This window comes from Hyperolius riggenbachi, chromosome 11 (genome assembly GCF_040937935.1).
Source record: "Hyperolius riggenbachi isolate aHypRig1 chromosome 11, aHypRig1.pri, whole genome shotgun sequence".
Lineage (NCBI taxonomy): Eukaryota > Metazoa > Chordata > Amphibia > Anura > Hyperoliidae > Hyperolius > Hyperolius riggenbachi.
In genome coordinates this window covers 10,805,956-10,830,233 of record NC_090656.1, presented here as the reverse complement: position 1 = coordinate 10,830,233, position 24,278 = coordinate 10,805,956, and the positions used below count along the sequence as shown (strand labels likewise).

The 24,278-nt window shown below is 44.6% G+C and overlaps 1 protein-coding gene across 4 annotated transcripts in view; it reads right to left on the bottom strand.

The window, feature by feature from the left end:
• Positions 1-948: 948 nt before the first annotated feature.
• LOC137538964 (fatty acyl-CoA hydrolase precursor, medium chain-like) overlaps positions 949-24,278 on the bottom strand; it is an 86,557-nt gene continuing 63,227 nt past the window's right edge. For all 4 annotated transcript variants that reach the window (XM_068261413.1, XM_068261411.1, XM_068261414.1 and 1 more), the window contains 8 exons: positions 23,659-23,772; positions 22,507-22,602; positions 20,696-20,836; positions 18,512-18,583; positions 14,552-14,699; positions 12,309-12,461; positions 11,306-11,378; positions 949-1,462 (listed from right to left, as the gene is read on the bottom strand). In XM_068261413.1, the coding sequence (XP_068117514.1) occupies positions 1,276-1,462; positions 11,306-11,378; positions 12,309-12,461; positions 14,552-14,699; positions 18,512-18,583; positions 20,696-20,836; positions 22,507-22,602; positions 23,659-23,772 (984 nt within the window). In that variant the 3' untranslated portion in view covers positions 949-1,275. The remainder of the gene's footprint in view (positions 1,463-11,305; positions 11,379-12,308; positions 12,462-14,551; positions 14,700-18,511; positions 18,584-20,695; positions 20,837-22,506; positions 22,603-23,658; positions 23,773-24,278) is intronic.

Genomic DNA, 24,278 nt, shown 5'->3' with positions numbered 1-24,278 from the left:
CTTCTGTTCCGTTTCTCCTCACTCACTAGCCACCCTCCCCCAGACCCCCATCAGCCAGGTGGATTTTGCTGGCTAGAACGTTCCCTTTCTTCACTAGTTCCATTTTCTAATTGCCCCCAGTGCAGCGTTTCAGCTTCTGTTTCCGTTTTGCTGGGCTCAGCAGTCTGGAAAAATTGCAGTCCGTTCAGCGGATCGTGCGAAACGCATCCGTTTTAACAGACCAATGTGAATGGATTCGTAGGTGAACATTGGATCCATTCATATGCATTAGGATTCATTCCGTTAGGATCCGCTAATGCACCGTTTTTAACGCTAATGTGAACCGGGCTTAACTGTACAGCATGGTTATAACTGGGCTGCTTAATCATACAAATGCAAGATTAACGAGTTACATTGGGGCCTTTTTTTCTCAACCTGGAGTTAAGGTGGGTACACACATCAGATAAAAGTCTTTGGAAAATGAAAGATCACAGACCAATTTTACCCCCTTCTATGTAGTATGAGAGCCATACCTACACAGTCTATTCTATTAAGCTGAGTACACCCATCAGATAGAAATCTTTGCAGGATTCTACACACAAAGATGCTGTACACATTCAACAGATCAGTATCTGCAAAATGCATTCATAGTCTATGATATCTGCAGATCCTCATTTAAGGACAAACATCTGCAGATCTGAAGATCCATCCTGGTGGATCTGATCTGCAGATGAATGTCTGTTAAACAAGGTGTGTATGAGATCTGCAGATATCATAGACTATGAATGCATTTTGCAGAAACGGATCTTTTGCAGATACTGATCTGTTGAATGTGTGCAGCATCTTGCAAAGATTTCTATCTGATGGGGAGTTCAGCTCCATAGAATAGACTGTGTAGGTATGGCTCTCATACTACATGGAAGGGGGTAAGATTGGTCTGTGATCTTTCATTTTACAAAGACTTTTATCTGATGTGTGTATGCCCCTTTACCCTTTAAATAATATCAGACAAAAAGTTCAGTGAGCAATCAATAGAATCATTTGCAGTGTGTTTGGATTGATTGTGTCTGCTTTTGTTACAACACTTGTTCTGAAATGTTGGTTGTAATTTTTTTTGTTTTGTTTCTAAAAAAAAAATAAATAAAAGAGAATTAAAAAAAAATAAAATGAAAAGTAAGTAAAACTCTAAGGCCCCCTATTGGTGAGTAAGTGCAGTTGGAAACATTTCTTTGGTAAGTAAGATCTCTGTGTTTCCGAGCTCTGTGGCTGCTGCAGTTATCTCCTCCTCTGACCACTCTACAGCTCAGCGCGGTCTCCAGTCTGTCCGGTCATCTTCTGGATTCTCTCAGGAAGAATTCTGGTCCAGAAATCATACTGTTCAGCCTTCAGTCTCTGAGCAGCTCTCGGGTGTATATCGATCTGCAGATAGTCCTCATCCTGGTCGTACTGCGGCCAGTGAACCAGGCCTGGGCCATTGGGGTCTCTGCAGGGAGTGAAAGAAGACAAGTTAAGCTCCAGAGAAAACACAAGAAAGATATAAGGATCAAGATTTCAGAGCTGGAATACCCACAAGCCGAGCCAGATCATCCACAAAGGCAACTTAGGGAGGTGCTTAGGGCCTGGTGGGTGTCCAGGAGCCTGGCTGGCAGCTTTTCTGAGCCCCAGTCACTTTACCTTACCAAAGAAGCTTTGGAGCCATTAGGGGGAGACAAATTTTGTATGTTGCCTAGGGTGCCATTTCATGGTAATCATTCTCTGCTCATGAGGCAACCAAGGCAGGTGCCTCAGGCCTGGTAGGTGTCCAGGTGAAAGGCAGGCGGAGCCAAAGCTGCTACATCACCTATGGCCTCAATTGGTCTATAGCTCTTCCTGCCGTATGTGATGAATGGTTGATTGAGGGCAGATTCATTGTACTTGGCAAGTAATCCCAGAAAATGTGTCTGTATAAATATACAGGATCTTCTCAAAAAATTAGCATATTGTGATAAAGGTTATTATTTTCTGTAATGTACTGATAAACATTAGACTTTCATATATTTTAGATTCAAATACACACAACTGAAGTAGTTCAAGCCTTTTATTGTTTTAATATTGATGATTTTGGCACACAGCTCATGAAAACCCAAAATTCCTATCTCAAAAAATTAGCATATTTCATCCGACCAATAAAAGAAAAGTGTTTTTAAAACAAAAAAAAGTCAACCTTCAAATAATTATGTTCAGTTATGCACTCAATACTTGTTCGGGAATCCTTTTGCAGAAATGACTGCTTCAATGCGGCGTGGCATGGAGGCAATCAGCCTGTGGCACTGCTCAGGTGTTATGGAGGCCCAGGATGCTTCGATAGCGGCCTTAAGTTCATCCAGAGTGTTGGGTCTTGCGTCTCTCAACTTTCTCTTCACAATATCCCACAGATTCTCTATGGGGTTCAGGTCAGGAGAGTTGGCAGGCCAATTGAGCACAGTAATACCATGGTCAATAAACCATTTACCAGTGGTTTTGGCACTGTGAGCAGGTGCCAGGTCGTGCTGAAAAATGAAATCTTCATCTCCGTAAAGCTTTTCAGCAGATGGAAGCATGAACCCACTTTTGAATCAGAAACAGCGGCAGAAGCGCCTGATCTGGGCTACAGAGAAGCAGCACTGGACTGTTGCTCAGTGGTTCAAAGTACTTTTTTCGGGTGAAAGCAACTTTTACATGTCATTCGGAAATCAAGGTGCCAGATTCTGGAGGAAGACTGGGGAGAGGGAGATGCCAAAATGCCTGAAGTCCAGTGTCAAGTACCCACAGTCAGTGATGGTCTGGGGTGCCATGTCAGCTGCTGGTGTTGGTCCACTGTGTTTTATCAAGGGCAGGGTCAATGCAGCTAGCTATCAGGAGATTTTGGAGCACTTCATGCTTCCATCTGCTGAAAAGCTTTATGGAGATGAAGATTTCATTTTTCAGCACGACCTGGCACCTGCTCACAGGTAAATGGTTTACTGACCATGACCATGGTATTACTGTGCTCAATTGGCATGCCAACTCTCCTGACCTGAACCCCATAGAGAATCTGTGGGATATTGTGAAGAGAAAGTTGAGAGACGCAAGACCCAACACTCTGGATGAGCTTAAGGTCGCTATTGAAGCATCCTGGGCCTCCATAACTCCTGAGCAGTGCCACAGGCTGATTGCCTCCATGCCACGTCGCATTGAAGCAGTCATTTCTGCAAAAGGATTCCCGGCCAAGTATTGAGTGCATAACTGAACATAATTATTTGAAGGTTGACTTTTTTTGTTTTTAAAACACTTTTCTTTTATTGGTCGGATGAAATATGCTAATTTTTTGAGATAGGAATTTTGGGTTTTCATGAGCTGTATGCCAAAATCATCAATATTAAAACAATAAAAGGCTTGAACTACTTCAGTTGTGTGTATTTGAATCTAAAATATATGAAGTCTAATGTTTATCAGTATATTACAGAAAATAATGAACTTTATCACAATATGCTAATTTTTTGAGAAGATCCTGTACAATGTATGACCAATTCTGATATAGTAAACTTTTGCTATAGTAAAAACTACTTTTCCTGGTCCCTTGGAGCTTACTATAAAGAGGTTCTGTCTGTTTGTGGGGTGGGGGTGTATGAAAATAAAAATGGACACTTACCTGGGGCTTCTACCGGCCCCCTGCAGCTGTCATGTCCCGCGCAGTACTCCTACGATCCTTGGTTCCCCCCTGCCTGTCATCAGGAGCTTACTGTATATTGGTAGAAATGTTCATGCACCAATGTTTAAATGTGACGTGCAGGGATCCACTCTGGAGCAAAGAGCAATCAGTAGTACATCTTCAAGATCCGCACCATCAGATAAATCACTTTATTTAAAGATAACATTTAAAACATGATAAAAACAGCGTGGGTCACAACAGATGACGCACAGGCATTTCGGACTTCCACAGTCCTTTGTCAAATCTTCATAGACCCACACTGAGTGACAAAGGACTGTGGAAGTCCGAAACGCCTGTGCGTCACCTGTTGTGACCCACGCTGTTTTTATCATGTTTTAAATGTTATCTTTAAATAAAGTGATTTATCTGATGGTGCGGATCTTGAAGATGTACATCAGGAGCTTACTGTACAGGCACAGTCTGAAGTTTTCTTGTACTGCGCTTGCGCAGTAAGCTCCCAATCACATGCGCAGGAGAAAGCATGCGCGTGGCCAAGGCCATGCAGCCGCAGTCTTGTTAGAATCATAATTAGACCAGGACCAGCGGTGAAGAACAGAGGATCGTTGGAGGACGGGGTGGGACATTACAGCTGCAGGGGGCCGGTAGAAGCCCCAGGTAAGTGTCCATTTTTATTTTCAAACTCCCCACAAAACCTCTTTAAAGGAATTCTGCTGTATGTAAATAAAAAAAAAAAAAAACTTTATTAAAGTTAACATGAGGTCAAATATTGATAAAAAAGTTACTCATCTTAAAAAAGGAAAGCCTGTAGATAGTCCTGAAGCTTCCCCCGTCCCCATCAAGCTCACCGGTCCAGCACTGGGACTTTCTGAACCTATTCAATAAGGACTTGTCGAATAGGTTTGTACGTTCTCGCTCCCGTCCATAAACAAGCACGGGCGCACTGTGCAGGCAGAAGATGGCCGTACCTGCTCAGTAGCATGGAGCCAATCATGCATGGCCTTTTCCTCTGTGGACAAGCAGAGCCATGGGTCGTCAGTGTGCCTGCGCTGTTCACGGATGGGAGCACGACTGAGGCAAAGAAGAGTGTCCCGGCGACCAGCGGTGGGCAGAGGTGTTGTGACATGTTCAGGACAAGTTAGCCATCTTGGCTAGTAGTGGACCTTGTGGGGAATCCATTTTGTCTACACATCATCATGTCTATTGTGTGTGAAAATGTAAGCAGGTTGTGAAATACCACCTTATGTAAACGGTATGCATTGTATTTCATTTCCTTTGTAGACTTTTGTAAGGATATTTTAATATAACACCTAGACAGCGCCCATTCATTAAGCCCACTAGAACGAGGAAGCTAGCCATTGCTCAGTGTTAAAGTGACTCTGTAACAAAAATTACAACGTTTTTTCTACCATCCTACAAGTTCCTAAACCTATTCTAATGTGTTGTGGCTTACTGCAGCACTTTGTACTATCTCAGTCTCTGTAATAAATCAATGTATCTTTCCCCTGTCAGACTTGTCGGCCTGTGTCTGGAAGGCTGCCAACTCTTCCGTGCTGATCTGTTCCTCTATTCACACTCCAGTGTGTGTGTTATTTACATAAGCCTGCAGCTTCTCTGCTATCTTATCAGTGATAGAAGAGAGCTGGATAAAAATCCTCCTCTGTTAGGCTGTGAAAGGAGCTGGGCTGTCACATACTGAGGAATTAAAGACACAGGCAGAGCTGTCTGCAGGAAGCCTGTCACTTCAGTGGGTGAGAGCTGAAGGGGTCAGAAGGTAAACACTCACAAGTGATCTCTTGAGATTCAGAAGTAAGGCTGTATACAGCCTGCTTGTGTATGGATGTATTTTCTATGTGTGGACATACTGTACATCAACCTACTTCCTGTTTTGGTGGCCATTTTGTTTGTTTATAAACAAACTTTTTAAAACTGTTTTTGACTACTTTTAATGTGGCGGGGAGCGGCGAAATTGTGACAGAGGGTAATAGGAGATGTCCCCTAACACACTGGTATGTTTACTTTTGTGCGATTTTAACAATACAGATTCTCTTTAAAGAGACTCCGTAACAAAAATTGCATCCTGTTTTTTATCATCCTACAAGTTCCAAAAGCTATTCTAATGTGTTCTGGCTTACTGCAGCACTTTGTACTATCACAGTCTCTGTAATAAATCAACTTATCTCTCTCTTGTCAGACTTGTCAGGCCTGTGTCTGGAAGGCTGCCAAGTTCTTCAGTGTTGTGGTTCTGCTATGAACTCCCCCTTCCAGGCCCCTCTATACACACTGCCTGTGTGTTATTTAGATTAGAGCAGCTTCTCTCTTCTCTCTTATCTTTTACAAGCTGGATAAATCGTCCTCTGAGCTGGCTGGGCTTTCACATAGTGAGGAATTACAGACAAGGGCAAAGCTGTTTGCAGGAAGAAAAGAGCAGCCTGAAACTTCAGTGCATGAGAGATGCAGGGGGAAAGAAACACACAAATGATCTCTTGAGATTCAAAAGGAAGGCTGTATACAGCCTGCTTGTGTATGGATGTATTTTCTATGTGTGGACATACTGTACATCAACCTACTTCCTGTTTTGGTGGCCATTTTGTTTGTTTATAAACAAACTTTTTAAAACTGTTTTTAACCACTTTTCAATGCGGCGGGGAGCGGCCAAATTGTGACAGAGGGTAATAGGAGATGTCCCCTAACGCACTGGTATGTTTACTTTTGTGTGATTTTAACAATACAGATTCTCTTTAAAGAGAGTGTGAAGCCTAAAAAAATTCCCTCTTTTTAACAGCCAGTCCTCTTCAGTATTAATGGTATAGCTGAAACACTGCATTCCCATGGCAGAACGAGGTTTTATTCCCCCAAAATCCCAGGGCAAAAATCCATGACTTTCCAGGTCGTGGATTTTGCTGCCCGGGGGAGGCAGAGCATTGTGCTGTAGCTCTGCCTCCATTCGCGTCAATCTCCGCCCTCAGTGAAAGAAGACTGACGCGAGTAGAGGCAGAACTACTGCACAAAGCTCTGTCTCTACACCTAAGGAGCCCCAAATTTTGGATTTTGGGGTGATTAAGACCTCGGTCTACTGCGGGAATGTAGTGTTTCAGCCATGGCATTAATGTTTAAGAGGACTGGCTATTAAAAACAGGTAATTTTTTAGGCTGCAGTCTCTCTTTAAGCTTGTCATATGCAAACACATTCAGGGCTCTTTCACATCTGCGCAGATTTTGAGCGTTGTAACGCAGCGGCTGAAGTTTGCGTTAGCCAAGGACTTTTACTTTCACATATAACGCAGCTTTTTGTGCGGTGCGGTACGACGCACCCAGGCGCAGTTTTTCGCCCGACGCTAGCGTTACGCGTTACAATGTTAGTCAATGTGAAGCGCAAGCTATGCACGTTTTAAAAACGTTTTCAACGCAGGCATAAAATCCCAGAATGCAACAGAGGAACATAGTAGAAAGTTGAAAACTAAAAAAGAAAAAAAAATTACCTGCGTTTTCCTATGTGCTGTAACGCATTAAAAACGCACACTCACTGCAGTGCAACGCATATCAAAACGCATTAAATCGCATACAACAAAACGTATGCGTTAAGCGTTCTCCAACGCCAGCTCTGATGTGAAAGAGCCCTCAGGCTGAGTGCGCACATGGCAGAAACGCTAGCGTAGCGGGAAACGTGTTTTGTGCAGCAATGTTAGTCTATGGGACGCAGAAGAAGCTGCGTTTCAATGCGTTTGTACAGTATGCAGTCCGCAAACGCTGCTAGTGTTGCAGAATATGCAGGCTGCCTGCCAAAACGCACATAATGAAAGTCTATGGTAACGCATATGCAGTGCGTTTTTCATGTGTTTAATGCAATTTAATTAAAAAGTAAAGATCTATGATGTGTTTCCGCTGCCTGTTGTCTTCCTAGTGATTTGCATGAATTAGAAAAAACGCATACAAATCGCATATGCGTTTTCCATAAGCGAAACCGCAAACGCATTAAAACTTATGAAAAACACATCTGCGTAAAAAAATGGAAACGCAAAAGGCACCAAAAACGCAGTAACAACGCAATAGCAAACCGCAAACGCACCATCCGAAAGCGCTACTTTTTCACAGTATGTCATATGTGAAACCAGCCTCATAGGGAACTGTCAAAACACCTGAACAGATGCAGGATGCAGGAACATCTCTGATGTTTGCTTACATGAGTGGGGCCTGGATGTACCAAGGAAGAAATTATTTTTGGATTAGAGGCTTTGAGTAGCCTCAGAGTATTCCCCCCCCCCCCCCCCCCCCACACACACACACCTTAACCGCATACCGATCGCCCCATGCCGATTGGCGTGAACACGGCGGCAGCCCCAGGACCACTCCACGCGGCGTTATGTGCTAGGGGCGGGGATTGCAGGAGATTGCGCTTGCCAATGCGCACGCATCCCCGATGGAATGATGGAACCGCTCGGAGACTCTTAGACAGCAAAACCGCCGTCTAATAAGACTATACAGCGCTGCGATCTAAGGCATTTACAATTTGCTATTTACAAAAAAAAAAAAAAAACATCCTGGGAGCGATCATAGCCCACCAACAGAGAGCTCTGTTGGTGGGCAGAAAAGGGGTAGCGGCCTTAAACCTGCAGTGAACTATTTAGTAAAAAATGACCTGGTCACTAGGGGGGTTTAACACCGCGGTCCTTAAGAGGTTAAGAAACGGCTCTCAGAATTCAGTAAGCATCTTTCTCCAAAGGTGGCTTCCTGAGCTAGAAGTCCCTCATCTAATCATCTAAGTCGTGTATTTCACAACCAGGAAATTAGACCTATTAGGGCCTGTTTCCACTACACGCAGATTCTGCATGCAGAAAACGGACTCCAATGAATGCCTATGGGAAATCTGCATCAGAAAAATCGCGTTCAGTGGAAACAGGCCCATAGGCATTCATTGGAGTCAGTTTTCTGCATGCAGAATCTGCGTGTAGTGGAAACAGGCCCTACTCTGGGTAAAGTTTGATTTCTGTTTTATTCCTTATTATTTTGATAAGCAAATGTCTTGTTGTGTGTCATTGTCATTTATACTTTTGTTTTCGTCAATATTTTGTATATACTGCACTTGTTCCACTTTTTGTAATATTAAATCTTTATTTAATAAGTTAGTATTCTGTGTACTAAGCAGATGATTTACATCTCCTAGACCTAGAGAGAGACTGTGTAGAGTATTGTGTTACACAGTGTCGGACTGGGAGCTGAAAAAGCTGAGGAATTCCACCTGCTGGCCAAGCAGCAGTAACCCTGTGTTATCACTCCTAATAGAAAGCTGCAGCAAGTCATCACTGTGAGCAGCAACACCTGATTACTGCTGCTTGGCCAGCAAGTGGATTTCCTGAGCTTTACCAGCTCCCAGTTACAGATTAGTGCTGTTTTGTATGCTCGGTTGTGTCATTGCTACCCATGCGAGATTGCATTGGGCGTGTGTGGTGCTCCAGTAGTTTTGGCCTAAAGCCCGCGGCTGACCCAAGATTCGTGAACTCCAGCCTGAGTGTGTGCAGCTCGCCAGCACTGCATGAAATTGTTGTAATTGCCATAGACAGGGACAGATCTCCTTTCGGTGCAGGAATCTGTGTGTGTATGGTGTCTAGCAGTATGGTTCCCAGACGACTGCTAGTGGTGGCAAAGTGTAGTTAAGGGTGACAGCCTTGTTTTAGCTGCTCCTCCTCTCGATTTGGTTAAAAACCATCAGGACCTGTCGCTGCATGCATGTCATGGGGCCGGCAGTTCCTGACATATTTTGGTAGCAGCTTGTTTGGACATTGCTTAGTACATTAGTGCTGAACATGTGTACTAAAGCCCGCATGCTTTAGTACGGTAGAAGCAACTAGTCTACAGAAGTCTACTCAGTGCAGAATGTATATACTTTTTTTTTTTAAAGACACACATTTTGATTTCCCTCCCCTCATCTTGTTTTTCTTTTCTATCTGGCTGATAAGGCACTCAGCTACACAAGGAAGAGCCGAGATGACCTGCTTAACCTATGTGAGCACAGAGGCATTGAGACTACTAAGGAGCAGCTAGTCCGTGCCCTGGAGGAGTATGATGAGGCAGAGTAAGCCCTTGCTCCAACGTCAGCAGAAGCAGCTCGCAGCAGGTCGGAGGATGTATCCCTCCAGGATGATCTACCTAACCCTGAGAAGCCTTCTCTGGAGGCTGATCTACAGCTACTGGGCTCGACTGACCCAGAACTGCGTCACAAGCTCAGTCTCGCAAAGTGTGGTTGAGGGCGACAGCCTTGTTTTAGCTGGACCCCCTTGGCGTTATGATTCTTTCCGGATTTTAGGATGTAAATGTGGTGCAATTTTTTGCATGCTTTTAGATCCTAAAACCTGGAAAAAATCATGCTGCTAGGAAGTTCTGCAGCAGCCCAGCACTCACTCACCTCCCAGGGATCCAGCGCTGCAGTTTTCCCTTCGTCCTCTGTAACCCTATAGTGCGATTGCCGGCTATCGTTGGCAATCTCACCAAGGGGAAGCAGAGCCTCGGAGGAGAGGAAGAAGAATGGTGGCCGACGTTGGGATCCCCCAGGTGGTGAGTTAAAACGCCTGCTGCGCTCATTGCTCTGCATAGACCTCCCGGTGGCTACCACGAGTTGAGCTTGGGGTTACCGCTCCTGGCAGGTCCCCCCCCCCCCCCTTCCCCAGTTGAACTCGTGATAACCGCTAAGGAGGTTAAATAAGGCTGCTCTCTATTTGGTAAAAAAAAAACCATCAGGACATCTCTGCAGGCATGTCGTGGGGCCGGTTCCTGACAGGTGTAGCTAGGGTTTTAAGCGCCCGGTGACAGTTTTTGCGCCCCCTCCCCATGCAAAAATGGATGTGGTCATGCATCAGAATGTGGGCGTAGTCTTGGGTTAAGCCAAATGCACAAATGCTGTTTAGATATCCAGGAGTGCCCCCAGCAGGACGCTGGGTACCAGTGGGTCTCTTGTCACATGATGTCACTGTGGCTGGATAGTGTAATGGTTAAGGGCTCTGCCTCTGACACGGGAGACCAGGGGTCGAATCTCGGCTCTGCCTGTTCAGTAAGCCAGCACCTATTCAGTAGGAGACCTTGGGCAAGACTCCCTAACACTGCTACTGCCTATAGAGCGCATCCTTGTGGCTGCAGCTCTGGGGCTTTGAGTCCGCCAGGAGAAAAGTGCGATATAAATGTTCTGTGTTTGTCTGTGTTTGTTACCAAGAAGAGGATACTGGGCACGCTGCAGAGGAGAGAGAACGTCAGGGCTGGTGAGTCTTTTGTTATTATTAACGTTTCTGCATTCCGCTGCAGAGGGAGGGAGAGAGAGAAGCGGGGGCACTTAGGGAGGCCAGTGAGCCACCTTATAGCTGTGCCTCTGGCAGTGGCGGGCTCAAGAAGGATCCAAGAAGCTTCTGGAGGATCCAAGGCTTCGCTCTACTGAGGTAAGTATCTTTTTTTTTCTTTTAGAACGTCACAGGTTTGATTTAACACATGTTTAAAAATTGCATACAAAAAAAGATAAAAGGACACAGATGGAGAGGAATTATCCACCTATACAGAGCAAATCTCCACAAATTACATTCAATGTTAGACAATAAATCCACAACATGGACAAACAGAACATTTGACATGCAGTTTTCACACAAGACAATCTACTACTGAAATCGCAACTGCTCACCCAGTTCGTGCGAAATTGGCCCAGTATTTCATCATGGTTCTGCTGAGGTTTTTCTCCTCCTCTGGGAAATTGCCTAGAAGAGATAAAGAGGAGGCTGATTCTGGCTACCAGTAATGGACGCATGGAAAACGCAAAATGTCAGCTTTATGTTGATGTTATCTTAAAGAGAAACCGTGACCAAGAATTGAACTTCATCCCAGTCAGTAGCTGATACCCCCTTTCCCATGAGAAATCTTTGCCTTTTCACAAACGGATCATCAGGGGGCTCTGTATGGCTGATATTGTGGTGAAACCCCTCCCACAGGAAACTGTGAGGACCATGGTCCTGGGCTGGCAGTTTCCTGTCATTGCATTGTGGGAAATAGCTGTTTACAGTTGTTTCTAACTGCCAAAAAAGCAAGCAGCAGCTCCTTCCACTGACATCACCTGACAGCAGTAATAATGTCGCCATGTGATAAATGTCAGAATGTAAATCAAGGAGAGGAAGGATTCTACAATGGGAAAACACTGACTAAATCATTTATACATAATTATTGTAAAAATGAAGCACTTTTTTTTATACATGGTTTTCACTGAAGTTCCTCTTTAAGGCAGCCATACATCAGGCAACCTGGCATCCACCATCTACAGTATATAGTGATACACAGAAGAACTCCCTCTAGTGGCATGTAAGCACATCACCCTCTAGTGGCATGTAAGAACTCCCTCTAGTGGCATGTAAGCACATCTGAAGTGGGAGGATTTATTTATCAGCTAATCACTGAGCTTTATACAGACAGAAATAAGCTCTGCCACTGGCAGCCAACAGGAAGCTAGGAAGACGTGTGTGCCTGGACATATATCAGTGGAACGTTATGCAGAATGTGGTGCAGTGGGAAGCAGTGCACAGTTTGCCTTGGAAACCACTGACAGAATGGTTGCTAATGATGACATCACCTTTCCTCCCTCCTACTTTCATACATGATCAAGCCCCGCCCACCTCCTCTAAAGACATCTGACATACGTGACTTATATAGGGCGCCGTCTCTGACAAAGGTACGTCCAAGTGTGAACAACAGCTCATCAGTGTGGTCGGCCTTCACCCAGCCTGGTCTGCTGTCCTTATACATGGAGGGGCGGTGCCGGAACTGATAGAAGTAGACGGGTGATCCAGAATCTGCACAGAAACAAGACAATGGGCCTTACTTATTAACATAGATACAATGTCACTAAAGTAGCCAGTCAGGGTCTCAGTTTACACAAGGATTCTGGACAGGTACTCTGGGCAGCTGCTCCATATTTGCTCCAGTTTTTGTGCCTCCATGGTTGGACAAAGGCTTTAGGTGGGAGGCATGGCTGCCCCTCTCTTCTAGAGGCTCCCCACATCATGGAACAAGGTCAGGGTACGGAGTCTCATGAGATCTGGGCTGCATGGGTGATAAGGGGTTAAAGGACATCTGAGGTGAAAATAAACTGATGAGATAAACAATTGCATCTATCCTCCTTCTCCTAAAAATGACTTTTTTTTTTTTTTTTTTTTAGATATCCCACAGTTTTATTTTATATTTAAATCTAGTTTTTAAGTTTTGACTGTTTCATTGAATCGGCTCAATGACACCTTCATTGAAGTATGCCAGAGCTTCAATCTATGAATTATTGACCCGTTTTATCTCTTTCCTGCTCTCAGAAGCCATTTACTGACAGAAAAGTGTTTTATGGCTGTAATTACTTATCAGTGGTGAGGGTTATGCTAAAGTCTGACCCGGTCCCGACCCGGACAGAAACTTTCACTTGCATACCTGATGTTTAACTTTTTCAGGCAGAGAAAGAAAAAAAGGAACACAGTCTAGTTATTTGTGTGCTTGGCACTGTACATACACATGTCTATCTCATGTCACCTCGGTTATCCTTTAACCATTTATGCTGCGCGGACGCGAGCTTCAAAAACAGTGTTTATTCTTAAATAGAGCCGCAGTGCTATCTCCTGCCATAGATTTCTGCTGTTTTCCGCCGCCGATCGTTAGATTTATGAATGGGAACAAAGTTCCCATTCATTAATCTCCCCGCAGGCACTGTGATCATAGGCTTCCATTGAAACCTTGCGTCACTTCCCTAGTTACATGTATCCTATGTGGCGTACAACGTAGCTAATAGGATTTTGTTCAGCGGGGACATCTTCTGGCCAAATAGTAAAATTACACCTACTGAATAAAGGGAATAAAAAAAATGAATATCTATGTCAAGAGGGCATATAATTATTAAATAATGGGCTGAAAATTAGTGATGGATGTAAAACTGAAAAAATGCCCCTTTATTTCCAAATAAAATATTGTCACCATACATTATACTAGGGATATAATTTTAACGTTGCAATAAACGGGACAAATGGTCAAATAAAATGTGTGGATTTTAATTATGGTAGCATGAATTATTTTAAAACTATAATGGCTGATACCTGAAAAATAATTACTTTTTTCCACTTTTTTGTATTATTTCCATTATAGTGCATTTAGAAATATTAAAAGTAATTTAATAAATTAAGAATAAAATAAGAATTATTTTTAAATTTAAAATAATTCTTAGCATAATGTACCACCCAAAGAAAGCCTAATTGGTGGTGGAAAAAACAGTATTTTTTGTTGTGATAAGCAGTGATAAAGTTATTGGGGAATGAATGGGCGCTCCGCTGAAATGTGAAAATTCCTCTCGTCCATAAGGTGAAAAATACCTGCGGGCTGAAGTGGTTAAAGAGGTTTGGGAGGGGGGACCCTACACTGGGTGTTTTCTTAAAAAGGGGAAATATGGAAGAATGCACAAGCCGCTCAGTGCTACTGCTCAGGCACGTGCGTGGACGTAGCATGACTGCGCTTGTGCATGAAGAGGTGCGCAGCCCGTATCCTCGGGGTGGAAGGGGGGTCCTGGCAAGCGGCGAGGAGGACACGGGCAGCCTCTACAGGAACCAGAGGTGTCCCTCTTATTAGTAAGGTATGTGTTTTTTTTTTACCCAAGGTTTGCCTCAGGTTTACTTTGAGCCAATGAGTGGGGAGGGAGGAGCAAGAATGTAAATGAGGCTTGCGGAGGATGTGGGAGTTTCTCAGTAAAAAATTCCGGCTGCAATTTAATGCAGCACTGGAGCAGCTCCGATAATATAGGGGGCATGCATGTATTCAACGTGCAGTACTTAAGAAACTTTTTGTCGTGTGCAAGTTGTACTTTGGTGATCTGGATTTAGGCCACGGTAAACGGTGACGGTGGTTTGCCTCGTACCTCGGTGATGTTTCGCTACAGTGATTGCCGGGATGACAAACATGACATCGCTTTGCAGGTCAATAAAGCGATTCCGGAGCTCCAGGGGGTCATCTGTGTCGCCAAAGTATTCATCCAGCAACGAGACTGGAACGTTAGAGAATGAGCCCTGGAAATGCAGCAAACAGCTTCTCAGCGATCGGTAAGTGACTTCTTATAACAGCTCTAACTGGTTATCAGCTCATGGCTAAAGCAGATCTGATTGACTAATCCAGGGGGCTGGTGGCCACTTATGACACAATCTTGATTGTACAATCTTACCACTTCTGTGTTATATGATGGATGGCCTAGAGTATCCATTCAAAGTATATTCTCTCAGTTTACCCTTCTGCTACATAGGTTTGGTAAGATTGTACAACCTAGATTGTATCATTACTGGGCACCTTAGGCACTTTATGTCTGCAGCAAAGAACCACAGCTTTTTACGAACAATTTTTCAAATATGCTCAGCTAACCATCTGAGGTGAGAGGTATATGGAGGCTGCCATTTTTATTTCTTTTTAAGCAATACCAGTTGCCTGGCAGTCCTGTTCATCCTCTGCCTCCAATACTTTTACCCATAGCCCCTGAACAAGCATGCAGCAGATCAGGTGTTTCTCACATTATTGTCAGATCTGACAAGATTAGCTGCATGCTTGTTTCTGGTGTGGTTCAGACACTATTGCAGCCAGATAGACCAGCAGGGCTGCCAGGCAACTGGTATTATTTAACAGGAAATAAATATGGCAGCCTCCATATTCCTCTCACTTCAGTTGTCCTTTAAGTCAACATCCTATGTGTCCCTTGAGTCATTCCCTGTATGTATCAATGAGCAGTGGCCTAGCTAAGGAGCTATGAGCCCCAGTGCGAGTTTTACATTCCGACCCCTCCCCCTCCAAGCACTCTATACATAACAGTTGATATGGCGCACCAAAACCTGCCAAGGACAACCACAGTGTCAGAGGTGCCAGAAGGGGATGGGGATCAGCTTGTTAATGATGACTACCATTCAAAGTATCTATAGAAGTGATTACTACCAGCACAGGACCAATAAAGAGCTAATACTGCGGTTGAGGGAGGGTACTATGGGGCCCCTCTGGCCCAAGGGCCCCGATGCGGTCGAGACCTCTGAAACCCCTATTGCTACACCACTGGCAGTGCGTTAAATCACGGTTCAGCCACTAGGTGTCTCACTACTGTTATAGCAAACATCCGAAGACATAACAACAAAAGTGGTTTAGGTGATACCTTTAAAATTGTGAAGTGAGTTTGAAAATATAAAACAGATACTCACCTAAGGAGAGGGAAGGCCTTCCCGGTCTCCTGCCTGGTGTCCTCGTTCCCCAGCAGGCTCCTCCATTTGAATCTCCCGCCGTGGGAGACTTCGACAGTCTTAGGAAGTGCTCGGGCTTCTGAAAACCGGCAGCACTGTACTGCGCACGTGCGACTCACCGGGTGACTCACATAACCTATGACCCAGACATACTGCGCAACACATATGCAGTATGCCCGCTTTGCACCCTTGTGGCCATGCTAAATAATGTTGCCATACAGGCGCACGTTTGCTCCCTTCGCTCCTGTGTTCTGAGGTGCGCAGCAAGTACTGCTCACTACGGTGGAGCACGCTGGGACGCAGGAGCGGGGGGAGCAAGTGCATGCCTGTTTGGTGACGTAATTCAGCCTGGCCCAAGGGTGCAAAGTGGACATACTGGGCATGTGTGGCGCAGTATGTCTGGGTCATAGGTTATGATTTTGTAGGGTATACAGCAATTTGACAAAATCATGTTACAAGGTCTTCCAAATTTTTAAAATACTCCATCCTCCTCCTTGATTTCTCATCAGTATTTGACACAATTTGACACATTCGATCATCACCTGCTCCTCCAGTCACTGCAAGCAATCTGCGGGTATCCAAGACCTCGCCCTTGCTTGGTTCTCCTCCTATCTTTCAAATTGTTCTTTTAAAGACCTCCTTCAATGCTTCCCCCTCAACCTTCTACCCCCTCTCAGTTGAGGTTCCCTAAGGCTGTGTTCTTGACCCCTTGCTGCTTTGACTTAGCACCGTCTCCATCAGCAAACTTATCTCCTCTTTGGGCTTCAACTACCATCTATATGCAGTTGACACCCAGATCTCCCTCCATACCATGGACCTCTCCACCACTACCCTGGAGAAGGTATCCTCCCGTCTCTCAACCATCTCATCCTGGATGTCCGGATCAGTAAATAATGGCACACAGCGCCTATGCATAGAAATGGCGCCGCATTAAAAAGATACGCTTATCGCTATTCATCGTTAGTACTGCATAATAATGGCGCACAGGGAAAAAAGAAGAAAAACGGCACACAGTAACGTTATTTATCAATAGCACCATTTTAATGCCAAACAGCAGACGTTATTGCGCACAGTAACATTATTTATCAGTTTATCAACACCTGCCAGCTGGGTTTGGCTTTCACTATGCCCATATTCAGCAAAGTGTCTGGCAAGTGGGAGGTCCTTTCTTTTAACCTCTTTTTCGACACCTGTGACCTTTTTTGGGTTGTTTGATGTTACTTTTGTGTTCATTCAATCTCCCTCGTGGTCTGTCCCACATAGGCCAGACCACAAGGGCACTTGATAAAGTACACCACCCCTTTCGTGGGTGGTATACTCCGCTGGCAGGTGTTGGAGGTGTTCCCAAGACATGAAGGCAGGGATCATGTGAGGGAACTTTTGAGGAGGGAGGCCTGGTGGATGGACAAGCTGGGGACGCAGTCACCAGGAGGCTTGAACGAGGATTTTAGTCTCGGGTGTTTCCTCTAGTGACAGCTGTTCATAGGGTTAATGTTGCAATGTGATTTGGAACCTGCCCCCCAATGTTGGGTGTGGCGATTTGAAATGTTTCTATAAATGTTGTATTCCTGTGATGGACTTCAAGCACTTGAGAAAGGGAACCTCACCCGAAACGTTGTGCTGGTTGTATTATGCTGTATACACCTATTCAACACTGAAATAAATGGAAATCTTTGGATAAGAGAGTTGAGTACCTTATGGGATATGTATGGATTGATCTGGTTTACTTGGAGGATTGGTGACCCTTCCTACCATAGGAACTCCCCACGATATATTAACTGCCTGAAGCCCGTAGACACCCCTTTGTGCATTGGGGTCTTAGGGTTAGGCACCACCAGCGGGGTGGTAGGGTTAGACACCACCAGGGAAGTGGTTAGGGTTAGGCACCACCAGGGGGGTGGTAGGGTTAGGCACCACCAGGGAAGTGGTTAGGGTTAGGCACCACCAGGGGGGTGGTAGGGTTAGGCACCACCAGGGAAGTGGTTAGGGTTAGGCACCACCAGGGGGGTGGTAGGGTTAGGCACCACCAGGGAAGTGGTTAGGGTTAGGCACCACCAGGGGGGGTCTAGGGGTTAGGGATAGGTACAGAGAGTGTTCTGTGTGTTAACGCTAATTTTCAATAAAATAAACTGAGCTAAATAACAATAAGGCTTTAACGTTAAATAGCGATAAGCGACAAATGGATTAGCGGCAACACCGTGCGCCATTATTCGCAGGCGCCATTTTCAGATGGATCCTGGATGTCAGCCAGGTTTCTAAAGTTAAACATGGATAAAACAGAACTCCTAATTTTCCTGATTCATGCAGTCTCACCCCCCATGGACATCTATGTCACTGTTAATGGTACAATCATTTGCCCAACTGCAGAAGCGAGCAAATTTGCATAGGGGAGTCATGGAGACCGATTTCAGCCCTAAATGGGTCACTTAGTCAACCAGGCATGCTCTTGGCAGCACCGATTTTCATCCGATTTGATAACAGTTATCAAATTGGATAGTGGATCTGCCATTAAGTCGATAGATGCCTGCTGGACTTAACTGTATGGTAAAGTGTCGGGAAAATAGTTTTTACTGAATGCTACACCAGACTGTCTGACTTGGAGGCCTTACCATGAATCCGGAACTCAGCTGTGACTGGAGATTTTCCTTTGGCAATCTGTCAATAATCGGCAAGTCCAAAACCTGTTAACAGAGACACAAATATTAAATAATAGTGTAACAATCATGCTGCAAGTCTTCTGGTACGTTCTACGAATACCCATCAACTTTACCTACTGGCTTCTTGCCCAGGATCTCCTGCCCAACTGCCTAAAGACCAACAACTCTTATTTCCCTAAATAACTATCTCCCAATCTTTTTCTGCAGCTTTTCTCTTGTGCTGCACCTGTTGTCTGGGAGCTTACATCTGAAAATGGCGCCTGAGAATAATGGCGCACGGTGTTGCCGCTAATCCGTTTGCCGCTTATCGCTATTTAATGTTAAAGCCTTATTGTTATTTAGCGTTAAAGCCTTATTGTTATTTAGCGTTAACACACAGAGCCCTCTCTGTACCTACCCCTAACCCATAACCCCCCCCCTGGTGGTGTCTAACCCTAACCACCCCCCTGGTGGTGCCTAACCCTAACCACCCCCCCTGGTGGTGCCTAACCCTAACCACACCTCCTGGTGGTGCCTAACCCTAACCACCCCCCCGGTGGTGTATATTGTACTGTAACTATACCTAACCCTACTCTCACACAGAACCCTCCCTTTACCTATCCCTAACCCTAAGACCCCCCTGGTGGTGCCTAACCCTAAGACCCCCCTGGTGGTGCCTAACCCTAAGACCCCCCTGGTGGTGCCTAACCCTAAGACCCCCCCCTGGTGGTGTCTATCCCTAACTACCCTCCTGATGGTGCCTAACCCTAAGACCCCCCCGGTGGTGCCTAACCCTAACCTTGACAGTGTTACATTAAATCCATTCACCGTTTTGCAGTTAAATAACGTCTGCAGTTTGGCTTATGTAGGGGGCTATTGATAAATAATGTTAGTGTGTGCCACTATTGATGAATAACGTTAGTGTGTGCCACTATTGATAAATAACGTTATTGTGTGCCACTATTGATAAATAGCGTTAGTGTGTGCCACTATTGATAAATAGCGTTAGTGTGTGCCACTATTGATAAATAACGTTAGTGTGTGCCGTTTTTCTTCTTTTTTCCCTGTGTGCCATTATTATGCAGTACTAACGATAAATAGCGATAAGCGTATCTTTTTAATGTGGCGCCATTTTTATGCATAGGCGCTGTGCGCCATTATTCACTGATCCGGTCTGGGAATATGTGCCTGTTACTTTTGTATCCAAAATTTCTCATGTACTGCGCCTAATATGTTAAATTCCCTCCATCCTTCTCTTTAAACATTCTCTGGAATTTTCTGCCTCCTATCAGTGTCTTCCCTAGTGCTCCACCAATTCTATGAGACTCCCTGCCTCCCACGTGTGGCTACAGGCTACTAACTAGTTAGCGCTGTTAAAGCAAACCTGGGAGGTTTTAGTTAATAAGTTAAAGCAATCCTGGGAGGTTTGCAATGCCCAAAAATCGATACTTACCTCAGAAGGAAAAAAACTTGTGGGAGGCGCCCAGGATATAACTTGAACCTTAACTCATAGAGTATAGAAATAAATCGGTCTTACCTCCATCAATGAACAAACCATATGGGTTGAAATAAATGTAATGATGTACAAAAAATAAGACAACACGTCTCACGGGTACTAGCCCGCTTCCTCAGGTAAATAATAAAGTGCATAATTCTGCAGCAGTAGTGGTTGTGGGCGCCTCTTTTATCATTACCTCAGGAGGCTTCCACCATCCTACTACATCGGCTCAATCCAGGACTGAACTCCTCAGAAGCACGGCTGCACTGCGCCTCTGCAGGAACATGAACCCTCTTGGGTTCTGGTGGAAAAAGCTGAGCCCATTTGGGTCGGTGCTACTGTCTGTGCAGGCGCAGATGGCTCGTGCTTGCGCAGTAGCATGGACCCGATCAGGCTCGGGTTTTACCGCAGAAAGCCGAGTGGGTCCGTGCTAGTGCGTATGCACAAACTGTCTGGATTTTACAGGGGTCCCAGCACTGGAACGGGCTGGTGGAGGACAGGGGGCTTTCCCCTCTCGAGGTGGCACTTTATCCCCCTACAGGTACACTTTATTGCAATTATTAGCCAATGATCTTATTTTTGATTGAAAAAAGTTGAAAAAAAACAACATTGTATTTAATCGACCCACAGCATTAACTGGCAGCGATTGGATTTCTCACCTTTGGAATCAGCCATGTAAACTCTTGCTCATTCACACCGGTCATAAATGGGAACTTGTTGTTTTCTTTGGCTGCCAAGATCTCCTCCACTGGTTTTGGTAGGAAAACTCCATCCACGCAAGCGGGTATGACTATGAATTTCTGCACAGACACAACAGACATGACCAATAAAGAGGACCTGTCACTGAAAATAAATTACCCATTGGGGACCTTGAATTTTCAGGTCTTCTGTTTGTATCTTTTCTCCGAGGGATGAATTTTTATTGGACTAAAACCACTAGTGGAACCCAACAAATGGAAACGCTTACAGCTTCCTTGAGGGACACCGAGCTCAAATATAGGAAAACATGGCAACCCTGGGATCTTAAAAATTATCAATACAACCCTCCCCTCCCCCTTTTCTTCCTAGCAGTGGCTGGATAGTATATTGATTAAGGGTACCTATTCAGTAAGGAGTTCAAGGCAAGACTCCCTAACACTGCTGGGTGGCCTCTTGAGCGCTTTGAGTCCAACAGGAGAAAAGCACTATACAAATGTTCAGATTATTATTCCCTGGGTTAGTTATCATACTGTATGTTGGCTTTCCTGTTTTCTATTACATTTTGACTGCTTGGGGCTGCAGGATATGAAATTGTTTCTCAGCCAGTCTCATGCCTTCTAGAATGTGGTTGGAATCTGTAGGCCAGAATTCTTGACTGCAACATGTAAATTTGTGGCTATGTCTTATTATACTGGTTTATTGACATTCCAAAGCTCTGTTATGTTTACATTCCTCCTCTTTTGTCTATCTTCTCTTCATTGCCAAAGAATACAAACCGAACCTAGTGTTTAAGTGTTCTTTCTATTACAATCCCGCAATCATCACCATTATTGCTGATAGCCTAGATTGTGTGGTTTAAGTGATAAGAAACAACATACCTCACAATTTTTTAAGATCAGAAAGAGTTAATTAAAGTGGACCTAAACTCAAACCTCCTCTCTGCTCTAAAAGATACACAGGAGCGTAATAACCTTTAAAAAAAAACATTTCTTTGTTACAGCTGATACAAATCCTCAAATAAATCTGCACTGTTTCTACTTCCTGATTCATGGAAGCAGACATATTGTTAACATCCTGTGCTTTCAAATGGGCTTATCTGCCATCTCTGCCGTGGCAGTCATGTGACACAGGAAGAGATCAAATTACAATTTGTGATTAGACACAAATGAGGGGGACTTACACAGGCTAAACTCTCTAAATACATACAGGGTGCATTTTTCTGTTTTCCTTCTGTCCTGTGCAAGAGTTCAGGTCCACTTTAAAGTGGATCCGAGATCAACTTTTACTCATTGCATAATTGTGTTCCTTTCATATAGTTTATAGGGCATTCCTCAAGCCAAATACTTTTTTTGTTCTGTTTTAACACTCTAATTCCCTATAAACTAAATAAGCCTCACCCACAGCTTTTTCAGAGTGCCTTGGCACTGTAGCAAGGGCTTATGGGAGCTCAGTCTGGGCAGGAGGAGGAGGAGGTTACTAGCCAGAGATTTCAGAGGCAGAGGGGAGGAGGAGAGGGGAGTGAATTTGTCACAGGCTGAGGGCTGGAGATGCTCTCAGCTTTGCCTGTGTGTAATGTGACAAACAGAACATGGCTGCTGTCATGCTGTCCCAGCGATTACTTCAGCGCAGAGTGGATGTAAAATGGACAGAGCGCATCTGCTTAGCGAATGTACTTACCACATCCATTTTGCATCCACTAAAGTGATGTGTAAACTAAAATATAAAAAAAAGCCTGGTGAAGAGACTGATGAGATACAACATACCAACATACCATGGATAAGATGAGGGAGATGATTTCTTGCTCGGACTTCTTCTTCAGGCAGTGAACCAATGTTGTTGGCTCACATCCGGACTCCTCTGCCACAAACTGCAAGTGCAAGCCAGAGAAGGTCAGGCAACATTACCTCCCAGTCAGGGGTGTAACTAGAAATCACTGGGCCCCCCCTGTGAAACTATGGATCCCCCCCCCCCCACACACACACACACACACACACACACACAAAACAGACCCATAAAAAACAGATATTGGGAAGACAGGCTGGGCAGAATATAAAAACAAACAAACAAAAAACCTCACAGTATAGGTAGCCAGGGGTAGGTTTCCCCACCTCCACAGGGCCGGATTTACCATAAGGCAGGGTAGGCACGTGCCTACAGGCGCCTGATTATGGAAAGGCGGCTCACTCCCCTCCCCTAGTGCTTCTCTCTTTCCTTCTCTATGCGGAGTCCTGATAAGAGTGTAAATAAGAGGTTAGTCAGCCTGCTCTCTGCGTTCCACTGACAAGCCAGGGGCACCTCTTGCCACTTAATACTGAGGTTCCTCTAGCTACTAGATATTGAGGGTTATTCTGTCTACCTAATACTAAGGGGCACTTGTAGCTACCTATGATGGGCAGGAGAAGTAAGGGAGGAGTGACACCTAGGCCAGCCAGCACACTTGTGGTGCAGTTTGGTGGGGGCGGGCGTGTAGGTTCATGGAGGGCGAAAGCCTAGGGTGCCAGGACATCTGTGCCTATAGGCTCCTGTGGGGTAAATCCGGGCCTGCACCCCCAGTATAGTCAAGTATAAGTGTCCCCAGTATAGGTAGCCAGTTATAGGTGCCCCCAGTATAGGTATGCTAAAAATGGCTCTGGGTGGGCCCCCTACTAGGCTTGGGCCCCCCTGCGCCTACATCCCTTGCAGGGGCTATTGCTACGCTCCTGCTCCTAGTCCACAGTCTTGTTTCTATGTGCCACCACAATCCATAACCAGGGCAGTTTCTAGGCTAAATTGCACCCACGGCGAAAGGTGTACAAGTTGCGCCCCCTTCCCCCCACCCCCGTGGACTCGCGAACCCTTACTCTTTAGAGACAGTTACACAGCCATAGGTCACAAGTAGATCTGCCTACTTACTAGTGACCAGCCGTAAAGGGGAGGTACTTACATTCCTGTAAAAAATAAGCTGCTCTGGTTTGCTGACCGTCAGACCTGGCATAATGGTCACCCCGCTTTCTGCAATGGCGCGGTGGAACAAACCCTTGGACAGCGGTGATAATACCTGAAATAAAACCAATAGTTAGAGAACCTCTGCAACCTGGTTAAAGGACAAATATTAAAAAAAAAATGGAAAAAAATCATTATTTCTCAGTTTTCATCCATTATAGTTTTAAAATAATACATGCTACCGTAATTTTAACCACACATTGTATCCAATTATCCCGGTTATTGCAACATTGAAAATATTTCTCTAGTACAATGTATGTCGCCAATATTTTATTTGGAAATAAAGGCGCATTTTTTTCAGTTTTGCGTTCACCACTAGTTACAAGCCCATAGTTTCAAAATTAACACTAATATACACTCTTGACATACATATTAAAAAAAGTTCAGTCCATAAGGTAACTATTTATGTAGTTTTCTTTAATTGTATTTTTTTTAATACAAAAAAAAATTGGGTAATTATGGGATAGTGTGGTAGGTAATTTAATTCAGTTTAAAATGTATTTGTGTTTTTATTTTTATTTTTTAATTAAATGTGCGTATGAGTAATTTTACTATTTGGCC